This window comes from Carassius gibelio, chromosome B2 (genome assembly GCF_023724105.1).
Source record: "Carassius gibelio isolate Cgi1373 ecotype wild population from Czech Republic chromosome B2, carGib1.2-hapl.c, whole genome shotgun sequence".
Classification (NCBI taxonomy): domain Eukaryota; kingdom Metazoa; phylum Chordata; class Actinopteri; order Cypriniformes; family Cyprinidae; genus Carassius; species Carassius gibelio.
Genome location: NC_068397.1, coordinates 18,328,465 through 18,353,305, shown reverse-complemented (window position 1 = coordinate 18,353,305; position 24,841 = coordinate 18,328,465). Strand labels below are relative to the sequence as shown.

Sequence of the window (24,841 nt, the reverse complement as noted above, 5' to 3'; positions counted from 1 at the left end):
ACAACAGTCTAAAAAAAATCAATGTTGGTAATCATGGAGCTTATTTTTTTTTCCAAGATTCAACCCTATGTCCACATTAACATTCCTGTCATTCATCAGCACGTTCTGCATGGAAGAACAGCAGAAAACTGGTTAATACACTGACCACTTCTGTGCAATTTTCTGATAATGATTTGGAGTTTAAAGCTGCTGTGAGCATGCCTTCAGTCTAATCTCCAATAAAGTCCTGTTTGTCTGGTTATGCAGTAGCTGAGCCCAGGAATATCAGTGCTCACTGTTGTCAGAACCACACGACTTCAAAACCTGAGTGGGCCAAAATCCACAATGCAGACTGCTAAGCTTGGCCTCTTCTGGTGGAGTTATTAAAGATACACATTCCCCCCAATTAAAACTGTCTATAATGAGACTTCTAAGAGAATTGATTTCATACTCATTATAGTCAGGAAAGACAATTCATTACAGACCATTTGGCAGCTGGAGTTAGTCTGTTTAAAATAATAATTCTATAGAGCTGTTGTGAAAGTTTATGTTCTATTTCAGTTGTTAGTCAAGCCACTTTTTATTGTGATTTATTTAAAGCCTGAGATGTGAATAAAGTTAATCTAGGACAATCAGCCAATCACAATTTAACAGGTTGAAGTGTTGTAACTGGCAGGATTGGTGTGCAATATTAAATGGAGAGCATTTCCTGAGATTTTCCATTAAAATATGTGGAGGTCATGTATTATTAAAAGAAATGCCATGGTTTGGTTTCTCTTTCCGCCTCCTCTCTTTCCCATAGTGTATGTAGTTTTTTGCTCTGCACACACACAGAGAAATGAAAAGAGATGCTTTCTCAAAGTATGATTTTTTCTTTTCTTTTTCTGGATAACACCAGATAGCTGGTTTTATTATATTTACTGTATTTTTTTTTTTAGGTTACAGTCATGCCAATTTATCAAAAGTTACAGTGAAAGTACAGTGCCTACAAAATTTAAATAGGTGACAGGGGACCCAGCATAAGGAGACATGACTGGCATACTTAAAAAAAAGGCCTTAAACACTTTAATGATGCCAAATAAACTATGGATACTGGACAGTAAGTAACAAAACTAATTATGTTATTTTTATTTTATTTTTTTACAAATGTAAGTTAGTGGACCGAACATAATGATTTTAAATTATGTTCCTTTTAACAAATAAGCTTTTTTCCTGCCAGCAAAATAATTGGCAAGCCATATATTCATGAATGAATGTAGATTAGTAGAAGTAGAAGGCTAAATGTATTATAATGTATTATATGTATTTTTTAACTTTGGTCTATAAAATTTTTGCACATTATACAATTAGTACAATGTATGCTTTTTATTTATTTATTTATTTTATTTTATGGAGGAGGAGATATTTGATGTCTATGTGAAATATATATATATATATATATATATATATATATATATATATATATATATATATATATATATATATATATATATATATATATATATATAATTATTATTATTATTATTATTATTATTATTATTATTATATCTGATGCCATTTTAATCCAACTACAAGGATTAGAGTTTTGGCCATGATAAATTACTTAAAGGTGCATAATGAGCCAAGAACAGACTAATGCACATAATTTGAACTCTTTGTTACTGCCGAAGCTTGTACACATTTTTAAAGTATATCATAGTACAGTTTATTATGTGCATTCTCATTTGAATGCACTTAATAAGTATTGCCCAGTACTGAACACCGAATACATCATCTTTATGCTTGACTGAAACTGTCCTTTTAGATAACTCTAACAGATGCTGTCGAATCACAGAAGCATCTTGTGGCTGTCACACAAGGACAACACTAAACTTCCCAATGCTTCAGCTGCTGCCAAACAAGCCAGATCTAACTGATCAAAAGCCAATGTCTTGAAAACGCTGCACTGTTTCTCTTTATACGTGTTTGGGTTCTTCATGCCTCATCCTTGTCTCGACTTCCAGTAATGTTTTGAGTGCTTTTTCATTTTCTCATATAATTCTCTGTATCTTTGCAACCAGCTGAATCATAGAATTGAATTCTGTAAAAGTCCTTCTGTTCTAAAACAAGTATTATATGATGAAGCTGAATCCAATGTAGCATAATATACTTAATCTTGGGATTTCAGCCAGGGCTAAATTATGGATTTAGATTAGATTTAGATTTAGATTAGATTTGTCACTGGTTAATTAATAACCTGCCCAGAATGGCTGGTAACGTGGTACACTGTCTAGTCCACAAGCCGCTAGCTATGATGTCATGTTTTGCAACAGCAAAAAAAAAAAAAAAAAATCCCCATGGCTCCCTATCTCTGTGCTTGTCTTAGCCCAGCCAGGAGCTCTAAATAGGGGCAAGCAGCAGAGAAAAGATCCTTCTCAGGACCATAATGAATTTCTCCTCCTCTCATCTGTGCTGTTTGTGATGTGCGCTGTACACGCTCACTGAGAATGTAGTGAACCATTGCAGCATGGCAGTCCAGAGGAGTCTGCTTCAGGGCACAAGTGAACTAGATCAATCAGCTTGGCTTTGTCAACCTAGAAGAGCCCTCCACCGCCACCGTTACATCTGTGTCCCTGCATGCACTGCGCTGCTCTTAGGTGTCACATCCTTCTGACAGCCTTTTTGTTTTAAATCAAAACACTGATGGAGACATTTCTTCAAATACATCCTTTATGTCTTCTACAAATGCATAGTTTAGAATAATTTTTACAAGAAGTCTCTTATGTTTAAGACTGTATTACAGTAAAAACAGCAATACTGTGAAATATTATTACACATTTTTTTATGTATTTTAAATGTAACATATTCTTAATGGCAAAGCTGAATTTACAGCAATTATCATCCCGTCTTCAGTTACATGATCCTTCGGAAATCATTTTAATATTCAGATTTGGTGCTTAAGAAACATCTCATATTATTATCGGTTTTAAAAACAGCTGCATATTATATGATAGACTACCATAAGGTTGGGGCATAAAAAGATTTTTAAAAGTAAAAATAATACTCATTTTCAACAATACTATATGAAAATACTTTTTTTCCATCAAAGACATAAAAAAATTATCAAATTTAGAGTAAAGACATTTCTAAAGTTTCAAGATTTCACATATAGGCTAAATCGTGTTCTTTTATTTATTTTTTTATATTTAACATCCTGAAATCATTCTAACACTGATTATTTATTTATATATATATATATATATATATATATATATATATATATATATATATATATATATATATATGATTATAATATATATTCAAATAGAAAAAAGTGTAACATTTAACTGTTTACAATTAAATACAAATCGTACTCACCCCATTTTTAGCGATAATATACTTATATTGTTTTTCTGTTATTACCTGCTTTCAGGTTGATTGCAATTTTTTTAGTCTTTTTGTTTTAGACTTGTTCGATCTATAGAACTACTGTAAAACAAAGCCACACATGTACATTGACAGTGAACAAAGCTGAGTGATGCTGTCTTGCAGTCAATTCTCCTTAAGTCGAAAGAGTTTCGGGAGACTGTCTTGTATCCTAGAGACATTATGTATTTCCTTATGGGTTAGCTTGGAAACAGAATACCATAAGAGAAGATCTTAGAGGTGTAAACTTGGCTGTGGCAGTGCTTAAGTCTCTCATTGGTTGAATAAAGCCGACCTGCTCAGGGACTTTATCTGTGTTGTTGGTGTCTGTCTAATGGCGCTGAAAGAGCAATGACTAAAAATATGATGTCCTCTGGGCAGCCCTTCATATAAATGTCAGTTTTGCCCACTGGACTGTATAGTTGGTCTTCTGTTATCACTTTGTTCTCTGTCTTTCTTTTAAATGTTAAAAGTGGCTAGAGAGAATGGATTTGGATGTGAGAGGAAAGTTACATGATATGAAAAAGGTAAGTTTGAAAAATGCTGGACATTTCGAACAAGAACACTCTCAGAAAAAAACTTTGAAAGCTGTCAGTAGGGGAAGTACCTTTAAGAACTATTGTGTACTTTTAAAGGAACCAATATGGACCCTTTAGGTACCAACGTGTTCCTTTGAAAAGGTGAGCTGTAAAAACGGTATGGTTCTCGCCATCATTTTTTTAAAAATGGATAATAGCTATATTATAAAATATTAATTTAGAAATGTTTTAAAAGCTATTCAATTGTATAATGGAGACAGTATCACTGTTTTCAAAGTTGATAATTATAAGAAATGTTTGTTCAGCAACAAATCATCATATTAGAATGTTTTCTGAAAGAAGACTGGAATAATGGCTGCAGAAAGTTCAGCTTTGCTTCACAGAAATAAAAATATTTCATCACAGAAAACAGATATTCCAAATTGTAATAGCATTTCAAAATATTTGTTTCCGCTGTTTTACTGTATTTTAAATCAAATAAATGCTGGTGAGACTTTAAAACATTACAACATCTTAAGAACTCCAATCTTTTGAACAGTACTGTATAATAAAATAATGTTTTTAATATATTATCTCATTGTATAGCCACTGTTGTTTTGGTGCCTTGTTGATTCTTTGTTTTTCACACTGTATCTGTGGATGAACAGAAAGAGAGGGTGGAGGAACCAGCGGAAATTAATTATTAACTGCAACAAGCAAATTCCAATTCCTGCAAACAGTGGCAGCTGTTGGAAACTTTATATGAAAAACAATGCATTTTTAGATTTTTAGCGTCTTCTGGGAAACATCTTGCTCTCCCAGTTCATTTAGGAGGGGATAGCAAGAGATGTAACAGAATCTGCCCTACTCTTCTAAGCTTTGTTTAAAATGCTGATTGTTGTCTGTTCAGGGTCACAGGTAGGGCTTGTTGCTGAAAAACGAACCCCTTGCTGACAGAACGAGAGCTGTGCTTTGAAACATGAAGGAAATCTCTTATTTGCTTTTATTGTGTTCTTTGTCTTAAACCTCTGGTGCCGCAGCCTGTGTCCAAACACTCTGGAACCACAAACATAAACACTTCTTAAATAATTGTCTAGGCATTAATCTCTTTGTCACCACTGTCCTATGCTTGCTGATAGTAGACAAAGGTGAGGTTTCAGGACCAGGAGTGCCATTAGTCTTAAAATAGACCCTCCTTTTTGCTGCATTTCCGATTCACACACAGTCTAACTTAGACAAATTTCAGCTCAGTAGTGCAGAGAGTAGAGCCGTGGTTTGAGCAGTGGGCGAGACACTCATATATTTAATAGAGGGAGAGGCAGTGTGAGCCTCACACCGAACAGGATACACATGCAAACTGACTCGGAGGACATTTAGAGCTGGTGAGTTTTTTTGTAGGACTGAATTACCCCTATAAATGTCAAATCATTTATGAGCACACATTTCATAAACAGTGCTTTGGGATGCTTATGTTTTATGTTTGTATTGCTGCTTTAGAACTCCTTGCAGATATTGAACTTTGTCATTGAGATTTATACGGCATGTTTTAACAACCAGAACCAGACTGTTGTGTGTGGCGAGTGAAAGTGCTGCAATCATGTGGACTTGAGCATTTCTTGCAAAGCTTTTTGTCATTGAACCAGTGTAAAGAGATTTTAGCGATATATAATTTTTGCATGATAAGTATGTTGATGGTGAGTGTGTTAGACTTTGTATTATATTTAGCAATCTACCTGACTCTGTTGTACTGTTGTATTTAAGGTTAATAGTGTTCCTGTGGCTCAAGTGGTGGAGCATTGCGTTAGCAGTGAAGGTTGTTGGTTTTATTCCCAGGGAACACGTTAGGTAAAAACTGTTAGCCTGAATGCACTGTAAGTCGCTTCGGATAAAAGCTTCTGCTAAATGGAATCAAAAATTGGCTTCACTGTTTCATTTCTGAAAAGGTTTCAGCATTGTTTTCACGATATTTATTGTGGTGTGGAGCAACTATTCCCTCCTTAAAATTCAAGAAATTTTTTCTTGTTCCTTTTCTCTGGAAATATTTTAATCATGCTTTATTTTGGCAGATCACGTGTGTGCTTGTATGGTTTAATAAGAGGAACAGTGTTCCAGCTCCATCTGCTATGCTTTGAAAAGACTGACACTGGCTTAATGAAAGTGTGAAATATACAAAGGGGAGTGTTGCTCACCTCATTTGCAGTAAAGATGTTATTTTTGTCATATACTCTCACACATGCAGGCCAAGTTATCATTTCTTGCATAACAAAGCAGTCACATGAATTTAATAAAAAGTTTAGTAAATAACTCTAGTAGGAAATTACGTCTGATTGTTTTACGGTCTGTCAAAAATGCAATGGAACTACCACGTTCAAGGCCCAGAAAGCTAGTAAGGACATCAATAAAATAGTACTCTCGTAAATGCACATTGCGGAATTAAGTAGTTATTTTTGTTTTCTTTGCACACAAAAAAGTATTCTCTTAGCTTTATAAAATTAAGGTTGAACCACTGATGTCACGTGAACTATTTTAATGATGTCCTTACTACTTTTGTGGACCTTGGATGTGGTAATTCCATTATATGCAGAATCAGAAAGCAATCGTATTTCATCAAAATTATCTTAATTTGTGTTCCAAAGATGAACGAAGGTCTTACAGACCTGGAACGACATGAGGGTGAGTAATTAATTACAGAATTTTCCGGATTTGTGTGATATTGTAGATTTGGACAAATTTAGCACTGCATCACTTGCTCACCAATGGATCCTCTGCAGTGAATGGGTGCCGTCAGAACGAGAGACCAAACAGCTGATATAAACATCACAATAATCCACAAGTAATGCACTTACTTCAGTTGATCAATTAACATCTTATAAAGCAAAAAGCTGCATCTTTTTTATAAACAAAATCATAAGTGTTCTACCTTAAACTATTTTCTCCTAGCTAAAATATTAGACAGCTAGGCCTATCTATAATATTTATATATTTCTCCTGAATCTTGTTTTTTTTGCTTTCATTTTTGTATGAACTATTCATTTTGTTCTGTTCAACTGCAGTGTTTATAACAGACTCCTTCTCTCCTCAGAATGTTTAAAGCTACACTATTTAACTTTTGGCCCACTAGTGGTTGAAGCATAATAAGTAAGTTACTTGCGGAAAAACATTGTATTGGTAATGTGTGTTGGGTTTTGGTTGTGCTCTTCTCATGGATGAATCTGATGAAGTTTTTTGAAGTGTACCGATGTTTTAAAGATAATCATATTATCAGAGCAAATTTCACATGCTGGAAGTATCTCCACTGCCCCTTTCAATATATACAAAGAAATCCAATCGTTATAACTGGATGTGCACTCAAAAATAAGCAGACTGACTGTTTGACTGTTTGAGGTCAAAAGTACTCATGGATGAATTGTTCACACTACGATCTATGACATGCATTTAGAAAACAGATAGAGTAATGTTCATTCCATGCCGAGTCTAAAGTGGAAATCTCTTCAAATGAATCAACTGAGATTTCAATATAAAAACAAAGTATAAAGTTTCAAAATAAAACAGGATGTCATTTCAAATGCTCTGCATAGTAGCTAGAAAATAAACCAGCAGTTACAGGCACATAAATAATGGTATGAGTAAAGAGTTGACTATGCCAGAGTAACCCGCAGACAGTGTCACAGTACTGAAATCAGGGTTCAGATATTTGTGATACATCAACAGAGATTTGTGTCCTAATGGAGTAGAATGCAGGGCTCTACTGTGGGCCAGCTAAATGGTCTATGAAATAGCACTGGTTGATGAGGCTTAATTGTTGTTGAGGTCTGCTGAAATGCTGATGGCCATGCATCAGCCCAAATCTTTTGAGCCGAGGCATTTGTGTGTGTGGGCGCTGGATGGGTTGCATTCCACTGCTTTGCTGACTTAGAGAGGATTTGTATTTGACGTGATTGTGCCAGCCCTGAGTTAGAGAGCAGAGACGGCACATTCAGTATTTCCAATAACAGGTGTGGGGTTTATACTGCGACTGTGGGTGGGTGAAAGCATCAAAATGTGTTTGTGAAATACTGAATTACCAAAGTCATTTGAATCAGCTGTTAATTATACAAGGTTAATGTTAACTGGCATGTGTTTGTGCAGGAAGTATTTAACAGTAAAAACAAAAAAAAATCTTTCTTCATTTTATTAAAATTACATGTGATTATGAGGAACTATAACAGTGTAGATCAGGGGTATTTGTACTTGGCCTGTAATAAAATGTGTACAGTGTATTACAATATTAATGTATTTACATACTTTATGATGTTTACACTGCAATGCCATTACAAATATTCATTACTGATGTAGAGTTTTATACTTGATACATTTTAATGTTGGAAAGACAATGAAAAATAGTTGAGTATAGTTCACTATATAGTATATCGGATTAATTTTCACTTTTTCTTACAAAAATGACTTTTTTGACAGTAATTCTTGGACCCTCTGTAAATATGTTCATATTCAAACTCATCTACATCTTAGATGACCTGAAGGTACAATTTTGAGCAAATTTTCATTTTCTGTTTTAAGGAGGAAATGACTGATTTGGTATAACATAGCACCCTTAAAAAAAGCTGCCCGGAGACATTCGTTGATGTGTTTATGTGCCATTAACTTAACGTTATTGATGATGCACTCTGTCGGTTCAGATGTAAACCTGATTCTTAATAAACAATGAAGTAACAATCACTGAAACCCATAGCATTTTAGGCAGTGCATCACATGTGTAGACACTGCACTGGCCTGCCACATTGCTTACACAGTGTGTGATGTACTCTAATGAGCTCTCTCTCTCTCTGCACATGTCCATTTGTATTCTGTCATGTCCTAGAACCCTGGTTCAACTCAGCTGAATTTCACACACCAGTATTTACACTCCTTTGACAATCTAATGCAAGCTTGACTCATGAATCATGCATGTCGGAGAACAAGACTGCAATTTGTTCTGAGCTTGGAGGGAACAAGATATAATTTTTTAAACATCAACTTCACCATCCCCTCAGCGCAGTACAGTAGTTCCGGTAAAACGATGAGCTTGCTGGAACGGTCTGAAGACATTCATGTTGAGTTGCTAAATATCAGCTGAGAAGCATTTTTGTCACTTATCCTACTTAGAAAAACTGGGTTGGGATAAGGTCTACTCACAAGATTTAATAATTCAACTAGTTGGTCTGTTCACTCCATAGACATTAACTATGACTAAAAGGTCCACTCCACAACTATAACGACAACAACAAGGAGGAACAACATCGTTGGAATCTTAAACACAAAAAAGGACTGCAGCTTTTTAGATTAGATTAGATTAGATTCAACTTTATTGCCATTATGCAGAGTACAAGTACAGAGCTAATGAAATGCAGTTAGCATCTCACCAGAAGTGCAAGGATATAGTGTTTTATATACATAAGTGCAGAGTAAGTGAAGCTATGATTTCCATTGTAAAGGGATAGTTCACACAAAAATGTAAATTCTGTCATTAATTACTCATCCACATGTCGTTTCAAACCCATAAGATATTTCTTTATCTTCGGAACACAAATTAAGATATTTTTTAGCTTTCTGACCCTCCAACAATGGAACGACATGTTCAAGGCTCAGAAACGTGAGGACATCAATAAAATAGTCCATGTGACATCAGGGGTTCAACCGTAATTACCGAAGCTACAGTATGAGAATACCTTTTGTGCTTATTTGTTCAACAATTACTTCTTTAATATTAATATATACCATTTGTGTATTCATAAATTTGTGGGTGGGTTGCAGCTGAATACCGGAAAGGAAAGGGCAAAGTATAGAGTTGCAGCAATACATCATAGTGTTTTAGTTTTAGATGAGGAGAGTTGGTTTAGGTTTATTGTTAGTCTGTGTGAATTACAAGGGGGCAGGAAAAACAGTCAAGGTCAAATGAATGGAAAAGGCTATGCAAGGGAGATCTGGGCTGGGTGATATTTCCTGCCTGTGTTGATGCTGGTGTCCTGCTAAGTGTACTACCAAGTTAATGGAAGATTCCTATGTTCTCCACTCATAGAATAGCAATGAAAAAGGGGACTTTATTTATTTATTTATTTATTTTGAAGAGATTAGGGTAACTCAGCTTTAATGTTTATCTATATTTGAGTCCACTCCAGACACTAAATGTCTATGCTTACATAAACATCCATTGGTCTCTGTATAGTCAATTCTCTAATGATACGTTCCAATCCTTGATGGAAAGCAGAGGTGAACAGCCTTTTTTTTTTTTTTTTTTTTTTTTTTTTTGCTCACTAAAAATTCAGTTTGTTTTAAATATGCTGTTGCTACACTGAGAGACTGATATTCTTGGCTAATAAAGCACTACAGGTTTCTATGGAACCTACCAACTTTAGACTGTGAGAGGGGCTACCAAAATAATTGCAAGGTCATGGAATAAGTTTTACAAAGGAGGTACAGTACATTCCTCACAAAGTGTGAAGCTCAAAGGTGGCCAAGAACAACACTCACACAGACTCCTACCATATTAATAGACACAGAGACTGCGGCTCGGCATTATCAAATATTTCTTAAGAACATTTAAATCAGAATTTTAATTTTCATGTTACAAATATATTTTTTTTACATTTTTCCTTAATTTACTTTTTCCAGGTTTGACCAGCCATGACATTTGAGAACTGTCAGTCTTATTAAACACTAGATGGCACTGAAACATTATGTTAAAAGATTGGAAGTAAACCATTTAGTCATCCAATGCCTGATTTCAGGGATTAGCTTCACTATTTGAATGTTGTATTGTTGTTTGTCACTTGTACTCTGTGCTTTTTATAACTGAGGATCTGTTCGAACAAGTTAGTTGGTGAGAATGATGGTTGTGTTGGTTTTATTTCATTCACACAGTGTCCCTTCAGTTGCTTAACTCTTCAGAGCATTTATTGCTGGATTATAAATGAACGCAAAACACAATTTAGGATTTAAAAGATAAAGCAATTCTCCCATAACAGGACAGAGAGGTAAGTATGCAAAGCTGCTTATCAAGGTTAGCACAGGCACCAACACCTATGATTCAAGTGCTGTAGTGAAAACTGGTTGAAAGCAAGTCATTAAAAGTCCCACATTTTATGACTATTCAGTTTTACATAATACTTCAGGATTCTCAGCTGAAGACACCACACTGAATACTAATCGCAGTACACTGCAGTCTAAACATTCAACGTACGGCAGACGGGAGACACAAAATACTCTTAAGCATGGCCGTTATGTCAAATGCCGTAATTAGGACATTCACAATGCCAGTTAGAAGTTAATTTGCAGTAAGGAAACATTTTCCTTGTCACACAAAAATTTGGGAAGACAAATAATGTCCTTGCCTGAAAAATCATTGTCTAACTGTTGAACTCATGACTAAGCCTGTTCTGTATCATTAACGTTCCACTCACTATTTGTTAACTAACTAACTAATATTATATATGTATTATTATATAATATTAAATAATATTAAATGTATATTATTTTCCACGTCTCTTATGCTCACCAAAGAAACATTTATTTGACCAAATACACAAATACATATTTTAAATAATTTTTAATATATATATATATGTATTTATTACTGGGGTACATTTTCTTCAGCCATTTCTCTAGTCCCATGATCCTTCAGGAATCATTATAATAAATTCTAATAGATCTAATAGATTCCAATTAATCAGAATCAGAATACTCTGATGATTAAAAATATGGGGAAAGAAAAAAAGGAGATATAAATATTGTTTTTGTAAGGTTTTAATAGTTTTTTTATATATATATATATATATATACATTTGAATTTATGTCATCACACTCTTGATCACAGTTTAAGTAGGTGAACCAACTACTACTGTAACTTTGTCCTTATTACATTAGATGTTTCCATGAAGTTTTGGTTATTTCTCATATTTCCTATTTTTGTTATAGCAGTTTTGCATCTATAGATTTTGTGTCTACATAGCTTTTTCCTGTTTTCCCTCATTTCTAAGCACACAATTCTCATGAAAGAGGCAGAGGAATCAACATTTCATTTTGAGAGGGAAGCACTCATGATGCTAGGCCCGCAAATCCCAAAACCTCTTGAAATCATCCACGCTCATAGCTTAGTGTGGATGATGAGACATTAGTCAAACACAGTTTGACGTCCTGCATGTGAAACTTCAGATTAAACGTCAGAGTGAGACTTTTAAATTGTAAATGGCTAATGTTGTATGGCTGTGCCTCAGCATGACCACTTCATAATTTCTAAGTTTTGGAGATACAGGTTTGTCATCCAGTCCCATGTGCATAAACAACATCTGTGAGTGGAGAGAGGATATCCTCTCCATAAAGTGACCTCACATGCTTGGAAAATGACAGACAATGCCTGGATTTTCTCCAGTGGTCTGTTTCACTGAGGAAAGTTTTCAGAGGAAGTGAAAGGATATAGGGGAAGGTTTTTAATAATCCATACACTTGGAAATGGATAACATTAAAAGACCATTAAGGGGAGATTTTTACTGTGGAATAAATTGGATGCAAGCATAGAAAGTTACCCAGAGGGGCTTTGCAAGACCACTGGAGATAATGTTGGCTCATCTTTTGTTCATCTGAAGTAATTAAAAGACAATAAAAATATAATGTAGATGATGAATGGATAGATGAGCGAATGGATAGATACAACATAAATGGTTCAATAATTCTCACAGATTTAAAAAACAGCTCACTGTGATACAACTGCCATAACACAAAATATCATTTATTCATCGTCATACTCTTTCTTCGAGCACAAATTTTTGTCCAATGTAATGCTTAAATATACAAAATTATGTTATGCTATGTGTTAGATTGTATGCTATGCTATGCTATGTTATGTTGCTTATTTATTTCTTTCTTTACATTCAAAAGTTTGGGGCCAGGATTTTTTATTTTTATTATTGATCAAAAGTCTTATTGAAGACATTTATAATGTTACAAAATAAACTTTTATATTGAACTTTCATCAAAGAATCCTGCAAAAAGTATCCCGATTTACATATAAAAACTAAGAAGCACAACCATTTTCATCAATGGAAAGCTTATTTATTCATCTTTCTGATTATGTACAGTATAAATCTCAATTTTCACTGGTTTTCGTGATCAGTTGTCAAGTGTATATTTTTACATTGACAAAACCACTATTTATAATATTCATTTTATATCTTGGATCATGAGAAATTCTACATAAAAAGAAAGTATAACAAAATCTCAGCCTTACATCAAAGATTCTTTGCAACAGTTGCCCAGGATGTGCATAACAACACAAATGTCCTTCACGTTCCTCACAATAACTCCAGTAGTATACTGTATCTATCTGTATGTATGATAGCTTTCAGAGGAGTGTGAATGTTTGTTTAGTCCAGCAAAAAGCAGGCATTCATCCATAATCACAAGAGGAACAGCTGGCCATCATCAGTTATCTACAACCACTCAGCAGCATTAACCGTGGCCTTCCTCTCGGGGCCGTCCAGATGCCTGATGTTGATCACACACACACACACACCAAACTTGTTTTTTTTTTCTTAACTGGGTAGTAAAATGTAAGGAACATCTCTTTTCCAGTCAGAAATGGGAAGCGCAATTTGTCTTCTAGACTACTACGTTATCTCAACATACCTCATTCACAATGTGTGACGCTTTCTGCACAAAAATGAGAAAAAATGATTTATATTCTCTCATGCACTAGGCTATGTTTTATGGGGAATAAGTGCAAAGGCATGCAAACTGGAAACATTTTCATCTTCTGACCCTCTTCAGTCTTGTTGACTGATTTTTCTTTCACAATGTCTCTTTGAGGAAGCAACTCTTTCAGTGTCCATTTTCTCATAAGTGAGCAATGGGATGGGGATATTTCAGGTCAGGAAAAGATAAAGGGGCTTCAGTAGACCGTTACTAAAGTAATGTTCACTGAGAGGACACCTTAGCAGTCCCACAAAGACAAGGCCTGTAGAAAAAACAACATAAATCTTACCACATATTGTCTGTGAATGGATCATCTTAGTCCCTATATTCAGACTTGTAAACTATAAACAACAGGTCACAAGAAAGAAAGAGCATAAAGTTCCTCTTTTTTTTTTGCCCTAATGTTTCTCAATGAATCTTATCCACAAAGGGAGGACAGCACAGTAAAGAATGAGAAAATTCCTTCACATACCACAGAATATCTCCTGATGAAAGTTTTTTCGAAGTCCTCATTGTGTTTGGGTCAATTTGACCGGGAGAGAATTTTCTTTCTCCTGAAAATGTTACTTAATGTTATCACATTGGGCTAAGATTTACTGATTTTAATTTTAGCTACTTTAATTTTCGTTAAACATTTTTTATTGTATTCAACCATGTTACACTTGTGGTGTTCCCGGTCGAAAATGATCAATCTCGTTATGCAATATTTCCACCTAATATTGGTATCAATCTTTTAATTAGAATTGATTTTGTGTTTATTTTGTTTAACTGATTGATCGTAGGCCTTATCAGTTTTTGAGTGAAAAAAAGCATTATTTGTGGATAATTTAATTAATATTAAATAAAATCTGAAAAAAATTTGCACTGTTTATCACACTAGCAAGCATGTTCTAATGTTTAACTAAGCAACTTGTTTTGAAAAGCTTTTATTTTGTACATTGTACAAAAAAAAAAAAAAAAAAATGACCGCCCTACACAAAAAAGTTATAAATCTCTTGTTATGTAGTTTCATCACCAAATATTGATATCAATCTTTTTGTCAGCTCACTTTAAAAAATAATTGCATGTTAAATCGCAATCCCAATACTGGTTCAGCCCTAGTAACAGCGATGCATATGAGTAATAAGTCTAAAAGTATATAAAACTGTGACTCCTTGTGATGCTGCAGTGGTTTGACTGCCCACTGGAGGGCCTCAATGCCATGCAGTCAGCCTGTACTAATAATGAGCCATCACACTGAGTGCTCCGAGACCTCTTTTGGCAAGGTGCAAGCTGTTTATGGGAAACAAATGGCCTGTTTGTAGCTTTGCTCAATAATTGCTCTCTTGGCCAGCAGCTGTGCGACTCTAAGCCGGTCATTGCTTTAACTGTGTTGCTTATCACACTAATTAATTGCAGGTCTCAAGCCAAGTACAGCCACCCACTGAGTGTCCCTATCTAATCTGTATTCCTTTGTATATTTTTTTTATGGGTTTAATCAAAGAGCAAGCGAGAAGCAACCAGAGGCTGTGCTCCCATGAGGATGTGGACAGAAACAGCAGAAAACAAAGCAGTGCAGATGAGAGTGAGCAGTCTGACCCCTGGTCCCCTCGCACCGTGCCAAGACGACACACAGTAGGAGGGCCTCGCACCGCTGGGGACGTGATCATCATGCAGTCCTACAACATGGAGCAGAAGAAAGAGGCCTTTCTTGAGCATTTGAAACAAAAGTACCCCCATCATGCTTCTGTCATTATGGGGCACCAGGAAAGACTCCAAGACAAGGTAAGCTCTAAAATATTCAAATCAGTTATTGCTAAAGACTTTTTTCAATTAAGATAAATTTTTTTAGTTTTAAAAAATAAAAGTCAAATATAAATGGCTACGTCAAAAACAGATAGAAGCATAGGCCTATATGATAAAATAAGATAACCGCATAAAAAAATGGATTGTTTTCTGTGTAAATCATTACATTTTGTCATCATTGACAACTAAATTCCATAACATGACATTTCATAGCCTTGATCCAAACCTTGCAAGAAAAACTTTTACAGTTGCTGAAGCCCCTCTCCACACGTTGCGTTACTTTACTCTGATCTACACATGTTTTAAGTGACTCTTGACAGATTAAGGAACACTGACATTTTTTATTGTTAATAGTTTCCGCTTGACATTTTCACCGTCTCTTTGCCGGATGGATAAGTTTGAGTGGCGTCGGTTTGGACTGTTGCAGGTTTATTTGAATGTATGCCTGAATAAACAATGAAATGAATAAAAAGGGAAGTCAATGTGAATAAATTGTTCAATGTAGTCTACACCTAAAATAAAATAAATAAATAAGGAAAGCTAAATTATAGCTAGGCTATATCACCTAAACATAAGATGTAGACTACTACAGAATGAATACCATATGATTTATCCAGATGACTGCGCTCACAGACAGGTTATCCAAAGCTCTAGTATTTCATACCATTGCCTTCAAAGGAAGCAGGTATAGGTCTACTGCAGAACATACTGAAGTGTGGGATAAAGTGCCTTACCTTTAAACGCTGTTGCCATTGGTCGATAACTGCCGACAGCAATTTGCCTGTTCTTCAAATCTAAAGTTTAGAACATGATTAGAAATCAGATAGACATTACAGATAGGATTATATGTATTTATTATTATTATTATTATTATTATTATTGTCTTCAACTTCAAGATCATATTTGAGTTAAAATATGTTATTTTATCAGTATACAAGTAGACATGCAGAAAACAGCTATGGAAAGGTTCTTTTGCGTTACCGTGCAGTTACCATTTAATTATTCGCATAATAGCGCGATTGACCAATCAGAATTATTCCAGAGAGTTGCGTAATGTATTTTACTAGTCCTGTTTAACAGTAAATATCGTCGCCAATATTTTCAACATTTATTGTCGCTATCTTGATTTAAGATTTAGTAAACAAGAAGTTGATGGAAAGGCACATTTCGCAACCTCCTGGCTTCAATACATTTTTGTAATCCAACAAGTTTTTCAAGTAAGTTCATATGGGTGGGTGTGTCTGTGCAGACGCTGATGTCACTCACGCCTTTCAAAGATCACTTCACTGCAGACAAACTTCTGCAGCGATCTACATCAGACGCACTACCGGACATGCTGTTGACATTTACTATTTATTATCTGGAATATGTCCTTGTTAGTGTGAAGAATCAAGGTAATATAAATTAAACTAAAATGACAATTGCAATGTCAGCAAGTCAGTCTGGGTATACAGTAAGCTTTGCTTAACTCGTTGAGTAAAGAAAATGATGTTTGTCTTAGCCTATATTTTATAGTTTTTTTTAGCTTTGTCTTGTAGTAAGGGATGTGTAAACTAAAGATGTAAACAAGGAAGTCGTCATACTGATTCTCTTTTGGATCAAAATACTTAAGATTAAACTAGATTCTGCCAGTATGAATAGAAATTGCTTATTCATTTCAATGTACCCAATGTTTTTTTAAAACATGTTCCATGGTAATATTAGTGTATTTTAAAGTAGCCTACCTAATGTATTTTAAAGTACCTGGAAAATACCATGGTAAAAAAGTACCATGTACGAGCATCTGATTCCATTGTATGTGAACTGCCAGAGTGCTTTTTGTAAGGTTTGTGTGTGTGCGTGTGTGTGTTTTTCTTCTTTTAACTCAGAAGTATCACTTGCGCTCCCAATAGCTGGTTTCTTTCAATGCAGTGTCTGTCTTTTGATATTCTTTCTTTTTTTTCAGCATAGTTTTGGTATGTTTTCTTCTGTGGTTTTTTTCTCTGTGGCTGGGTGCAGCCGTGAGTAATATCATATCATGCCCCTGGCACTGAATAAAACTCAAGCCCATCCAGCAGGAGGGAGTGTGTCTTTCATCCTCCTTTCGCTCTTTCGTTCTTTCATTCTTCAATATTCTCCAGACCCAGAGAGAATGAGGTATGATTTATCTGACCCTGCCAGTGCCTACAAAGACCTGGCATTAGACCAGCTCAGATGAAGCGTGGTCTGTGGCCATTCATCTGCCTGTGATTAGAGGAGAGTGCAGTGAACCGTGCGAGCTGCTCCCCTCAAGCCCACCCTTACACTTTAAACTGCTGTTTTCAGGCCTCTCTCGATTTCCAGGCATTCTGCAGGTAACGCATTCTGACAGTGCCCGAGCGTGAGCGTATGTCGGCACGGCTTGCTTATGCATGTGGAATAGGTGTACATTTTATCCCTGGTCTGCAGGTTGCAGTTGGGAAATCTGGATCTGGAAATTCAGAGTGTTAAGTACAGTGGCTGGTGCTGATTTTTTTTTTTTTTTTTCTTCAGTGTTATCCTTAAGCAATCTTAAGAATGTGATCATATTTATTTAGTTTAATCCACACAATGAAATGTTTAATTTACAGTTGCATTATTCATGTCTAAAATGATCCCAGCTGTCATGCACTATTAATCTGGGCACAGTTTGATGCACTTTTTTTTCAAGTGAACATAAAAGCCTATTATTTTCTCTTGCCGTGTCTGTGCACACCGGAGTGATTGTTAGTCGACTCACAATGCATCACCTGTGCAAAGATAACATCAAACCCATATTCATCACCTTCAGTTCTCAGCCTGGACCTTCAGAATGAATGATTTTTGGATATGCCTCCTAGTGAATTGCCAGAGCACTGTTTTCCGTCAGTCAACATAGTTTTTGAGGTTTCTGGTATTACCTGCATAATGGGCAAGTTGAACCACCTTCATCAAAGCCATAGAAAACAACTTGTGCATTCCCTAAGAATAAATTCAGTGTAGGGATATGAAGATGTGATCAATCTGGTGTCAGTGCAGCTGTAACATAAGCAAAAAGTGAAGCTGAAGTCGACCTCTTGGATTCTTAAGAGCCGTTCACACAGAATGCGTTTTTGCATTCTACTGCACTGCTTTCCCGTTGTTTTTGTATGTAAAGATGCTCTAGATAGATGTATTTGACCATTGGGTCAAAATTTTTATTAAAAGTGTTTTAAGACCTTTTAAAAGTTAAAAACTTGTGTGACTGTTGCGATGTTATCTCACGCATAAAACGGTGTTGGGAAAACCTTCTTATTATCCTCTGTTCCATTGGTCTGTGTCTTGCATTTTTTAGACACAAAACCCTTTCCAAACCCTTTTTAAAACATAAAGGTCCAGTTTAAACTCTGAACACATTTTGCATTGTAAGTTTTCTGTTGTTTTCTATGTAAACATTTGCAAGACGGATGTCTTTGACCATTGCATTTACATTGCATCTTCTGCAACATCTCACTCATGACTCGCGCAGGTTCTTTTACTTTTAAAAAAGTTAAGTTTTTAAAAAGTAGTTCAATTTCTCTGCGAAGAAAAACATTTTGTGTGAATAACCCCTTAGGCTGAACTGGTTAAGACCTTATTCTTTAGTATCAACTTGTATACAGCATAGAGCATAGATATGTTTTCTTCTTTACTGTCAGCAGAGATCCTTCCAGTGGTACAACCATATGTTTTTAGATTTAGATAACATAAGACCTCAGATCAAAAGTTTCTGAGTTATACTTCGACTAGCAACAGTGGAGCATTGTTTGGTCAAAACACATTTAGAGCTCAAACTAATCTGTAGGGATGCTCAAAAACTTCATCAAATGTACGAAAGAATGGTATGATTTAAATATTGTTCTGAAAAGGTGTTGTTTCGGGACACTTTCGGAAATGCAGAGTCTAAGGTGTAGGCTAATTGTTTGCTTCTGTCCTGACCTCATAATTGCATTGTCACCAAAACCACCGTGGAAAATGAAGCAGCGCAGTACAGAAGGCTTAGGTTCCTTGGGGTCATGCAAGGTGGTAATATGGCAGGCGTGCATGTCAGAGCAGGTCAGTGTGCATGCTGCCGTTACAAAGAGACGCAGTCTGACTCAGTATCTGTTGCCTTCTGCCTGTCGCTTCTTTCCGTTTGCCGAGAAGGAAGAAATGATTTCCAGCCTCGGGGTGAAAACCTATCCTCTGAGAACATTATACATTAACTATGTCTGCTGTCTGCATAGATCCAAAAGGTGTTATTTTGAGGACAACCACGTAGATGCACTTCGGTCTTTGAATATAAATAGGCTACAAAGGATAATGTCTGTTCCAGAGCATGCTAGTTGGTCCTTGTGCGTTTACTTCTGTTGTGTCACTGGAGATAAATCACTCCATTTTCTTTTTAATGTGAGCTAAATTATAGGACTGAGCCATAATTGACCTGAAAACGTGTTGACGATTTTATGTCCACGTGTTGTGAAACAGAGAAGGAATCAGATGACTACCATTCCTTCTTTTTGTTTGGTAGTCACCCTTGTCATCAGTAGATCATTGTTTTCAGTTCATCTCTTTTAGACACATAGAAGTGTGGTTGAATAATACATTTTCATTTTAATGACATTTTATTTGTTCATTTCTGTGGCCACCTTTTCTGTGGCCTTTTATTGGAGCATTAAAGTTTATGACGGAACTAGATTGCTCACATCTTGACATTCAGAATGCAGAGTTAATAAATGTTTAAATATTTTCCAAATGTTTACCAGTTCAGATGCTACCCAATGATGTCTAAAGTGAAGTGCTTGATGCTAGATTCTGGTTCTGAGTGATCTGTTTAACCTCTTCTTTGATCATTTCGTGTTGTCCTGTAGATCAGGAGTTCTGGGCACAGTGTAACCCCTCAGTCTGCTGTAGGGGAGCCGAGGGAGCATCTCTCTTTGGCCTCCCTTGAGTCTTTGGAGGCCATGTCGGAGGGAGAAGCCCCCTCCGCCTTCACCCGAGGCAGCCGCTCTCGAGCGAGCCTCCCCGTGGTCAAGTCAAATAACCAGACCAAGGACAGGTCATTAGGTAAAGTACTGAGTTTTTAACTAGTGGGTGTGGTTTTGATTTATTTGTCTTTCTCACATCATTGTCAATATATATATTTGAGGTAATATTAATGAGGTTACTAATCAAGTTTGTCAAAATTAAGGCAGGGTTGGTGTTAGTCAGATAATTAAGAGAAATTTGTTGCACATTTAAAGGGATGATTAACATATCCTTGTGGTCAATTCAATATTTGAATATTATAATGAAAATGTTTCTTTAAAACTTTACAGATTTCTTAGTTAAATAGTGTGTAATATAAATTCTAACACGTTTTGAGAAAGTGCCAACCTTTGGGCCTGTCAGACCAAATGTTGACGCCATGATTTCTAAGTACTTGGCCAGGTGGCCTTTTACAGGGGTTTTTTTTTTTTTTTTTTTTTTACAAAGCATGCATTTTATGAGTTGTAGATACCAGTGTAGTACGCACGGTCTATACAAATGCATGCATGCAACTGTTTCAAATAGACTTTTAGGATTTCACTTAAAGACATTATCCTTTTTGGAAGCATTCTTGAGGTGAATGTGCTAAAACTGTGCATTCTTTCACTTTAATTTGTAAATTTATTAATACAAATATACTTTATTTTGAATAAAACCTCTATATCTGATCATACGTTTAAACATCTGGTTTATGTTACAGCTAGAGAGCATATTTTACATTTTGCTCCATATAACTCAAGTTATATGGGAAGAAAATGCTTACCTTTTATTTGGGCTGTCTCAAGAGAATAATTTAATGCAGGGTCTGGGACAGAATGCAGTTGTTAGCCTATATGCGCTACTGTACTTTTAGTCATTCCAAACTTAATTCATCTCCAAATTATTGCAGAAATCTTCTGTTTTACCCATTGTTCTAGTATTAAACTCTTATATTTGCTTTATATTTAGGTGTCCTCTACCTGCAGTATGGAGAAGAGACCAAACAGATCCGAATGCCCAATGAGGTGACGGGTGCAGACACCATCAAGGCTCTGTTTGTCAGTGCCTTCCCTCAGCACCTCACTATGAAGACCCTGGAGTCCCCCAGCGTGGCTATATACATCAAAGATGACATGAGGAATATGTACTATGAGCTGACTGATGTCAGGTGTGTCTATTGTCATTGTCAGACTTTTTTTTGCGTGAATTAAATAATAAATTAAAAAAGTGTAGCATAATATTTAATGTTAAATATCGCATAAATATCACAGCCTTTCCCTCTTACAGTGTGCTTGGATTTAAGTATAGAAAATTGCAGGCAGTGCTTGATTTCAAGTGCGTTCAAACTGTTGGGTGACTCCCTTTTCCACACCCTACTCTTCGTTGGCCTGCGGCTTCCTGACAAGTCAGCAGGAATAGAAAGAGAGCATGATCAATCTGTTCTTCTCTCTCTCTGTGTATGTGTGTGTTATGCTCCACAGGATGGGCTTGGTTTTTTAACAAGCGTTATAGTTATGAAGAAGGAGCTTGTGTTGACACGTTTCTAATCTTTGTGTCGCAGTGAGCTGCAGCTCCTCTCTGTTCTGCCTCATTGAACCTGAATTTTCAAGTGTTATTTACACCACAACACTGGACTTCACAATATAATATTTATATAAAATTACTAATTTTATTTTGCAAGGTTTGACTACATTTATGAGAAGTGACAGTGAAGATTTATATGCTCCAAAAATTGTATTTCACTTAAATGCTGTTCTTCTGAATTCACTATCCTTCAAAAAAACATTTAGGCAACAGAATACATACAGTATAAAAAAATGTGTTTTCTTTGCAGGAACATCACATCACACTCTTGTCTGAAAGTGTATCACAAAGACCCAGCCCAGGCCTTCAATCACAACACAAGACCAAATAATGGAGAAATTAGGGTGAGTGACAAGAGTGTGGCCGCAGTAACACTGAACTGTCCCATTTTTATAACTCTTCATGTTCAACTCATAAATCATTAACTGAAAAAGCTCTTTTGCTTTTCAACACTATTTATTTGCAGCTGGTGTTGACAGCTAGCAGGACCCTGGTGGTTAAAGCTCGGAATCTGTTCTTTAGAGCTCAGAATTTGAAGCAAATACCTGCCACACCCATTCATTTTGGCAGGGGTCCCACTGATTGGTCTACCCACTGTTGCACAATTATATTGGGCGATCACCTTTAGCAAAACAGGTCAGCTCTGCTGAGATCTTAACTGTATGTCAAAGGCACAATAGTATTCGCCACGCTGCGTTAAAGTGATTTGTTTGTCATCAGGAATGTAGACAATGCAGAATTATAGCAGTGTCTCTGGAGACCAATGTAACTATAAATACATTTAAAAAAGCCAAACAATGCCTGTTCCTTATCTCATTATGCAACAAATGGAATTTGAGTTGAGCAACAGATTTAATTGGAACCAAGCTCTAAGTATCTTACTTTCTAATCAAACCCATCTGCTTTCCATGAATCCATGCATGTAAACTTGATACTGACCTACAAACGCACAGTAGGATAATGTTATTCATATTTAATATCGAAATGCATACTAGTGCATAATTTTTTTATATATATATATTTATATATTTAAGCCAGAAATGTACTCATCGCATCCTGTCTCTAACAGGATGTGTTACACATTTAGGAGGTGTTCTGCTGTGGTGTAATTTGCTTTATCTAATTATAAGCACTTCTGGAGAAGTCTCCAGCTATCTCATCCATATCTTGAGTTCAGTGGGCCATGGGGGATTGGGAAAAGGATCATTCTAAGCCAGGGCTGAAATTCCTGGGCCGGGTGTGGAGACGAACTGAGGTCAAGCTCTCAAGAGAGCACGGCAGCGGATGCGTCTGACCTTGTAGTTCTCAGCTCTAATGAGAGTCCAGAAGGGACCAGCTCCTGTCTGCACCAGCACACCACACACATACACATAAGCCTAGCTAAACAGCAGGCTGCTTGCGTTGTGTTTATCTAGGCTTATGTGTTCTTTATAACAACATCTAGTGCCTAAAACAGTAGCTAGATAATACACAGCTATATCGATAGAACAGACCCACTTCAAACCCGGTGCAATTACTTGGATTTTAGATTTTTTATTTTTTTTTCTTGAGCATAGTTTGTTCAGAGTCTAGACTAGGGATGTGCAAAACTGCATTTTTGCAAAATTGACAAATCAGCAGTTGGTCTGAACAACTAGTCCACTAGTAAGCCCTCTATAATTAAGCTGGCTCAGGGTTATGTCCACCTGACTCCAGGCAGGCTTTTTTTTTTTTTTTTTTTAAATAGGATTATTAATATCCGTATTGTTATTGCTACAGAAATTGTCATTAATTGAAATGAGCTGAAATAAAATATAGACAAAAATCTTTATAAACTTTTTAAAAATGTATAAACATAAATGAAAATGAGAAATGCTGCCTAACTGCTGACTAACTGACTTAATATGCATGAAGTACTGTTACTTTAAACTTATTACATCTGTTATACATTAAATCTAAGTAGAAATATTAAAAACTTAAGAAATTGTATATTTAATCTAAATTTGTAATGAAAGCTGAAAAGCTTTTTCAAAATAATGTAACACTATAAATACAGTAGTATATAAATAATACTTAAGTGGGTGTATAGGTATTCTACGATACGAGGGCTAAATAACCATAACTTTCATAGTTGTACAAACAGGGTTACCACATTCATGAAAAACATGGAAATATCAGGGCATTTAAAAATGTTTGAATTTTAAGCGGTGGAAAATTGCTGAAATCTTTAAATACTCATAAAAAATTCTGTAGTTAATCTATTTAGCTCTACATTATTCTATCTCTTTGGCAGTTTACATCAAAAAGTGTGGAAACCTGAGGCATAATTGCAAACTAAAGCTAAAACTAAATCTGCAACATGTTGGATTTCCAAATGTAGTCCCTTTAAAGTACCACCACTAAATGTATTAAAACTAAAAAAACATCTAAATTAGTCAACCTAGACAAGTTGACCAACTCATTGCCAGAAGGAAATGACTATAAATTTTCCATTTTCCTGTTCTTCACAGCTGGAATCGCCAACCTGCCATTCCCATTTTATCTCTGCACAGTGTGTTTGCATGTGTTAATTTGAGTTCATGGGACAATAAGGTCTGTGCAAAAACACTGCGCTCTGCCCACGTGTTGTGGTATTGGGCAACCCTTTTCCCACCTAAACCAAACTTTAGATTAGTGGGATGATAGGAACCAGAAAAACAAATGGATGTGTAAAACAAGTCCTCTGAGAGCATGACAAAGCAAACATGCACAGACACGTTTGTTGATGTGATGCGCTTATTTTGAAGGATTGCAAAAATGGACCCATTTTCTCTAATGTTTGAGCCTGATGATATATTGGCCTTTCATTTTAGCTGTTTGTCAACGCTGTAAATCTCTTGAACGTTGAA

General features: G+C 35.8%; 1 protein-coding gene across 5 annotated transcripts in view; it reads left to right on the top strand.

Annotated features, from left to right (window-relative positions):
* Positions 1-5,145: 5,145 nt before the first annotated feature.
* The window catches only part of LOC127951150 (sickle tail protein homolog), a 37,064-nt gene continuing 17,368 nt past the window's right edge, over positions 5,146-24,841 (top strand). For 4 of the 5 annotated variants that reach the window (XM_052548823.1, XM_052548822.1, XM_052548826.1 and 1 more), the window contains exons 1-5: positions 5,146-5,284; positions 15,109-15,389; positions 20,255-20,450; positions 21,360-21,558; positions 22,225-22,318. In XM_052548823.1, the coding sequence (XP_052404783.1) occupies positions 15,276-15,389; positions 20,255-20,450; positions 21,360-21,558; positions 22,225-22,318 (603 nt within the window). In that variant the 5' untranslated portion in view covers positions 5,146-5,284; positions 15,109-15,275. Of the gene's footprint in view, positions 5,285-15,108; positions 15,390-16,667; positions 16,805-20,254; positions 20,451-21,359; positions 21,559-22,224; positions 22,319-24,841 lie in introns of those variants that run through there. The other variant, XM_052548825.1, reaches the window with a different exon arrangement.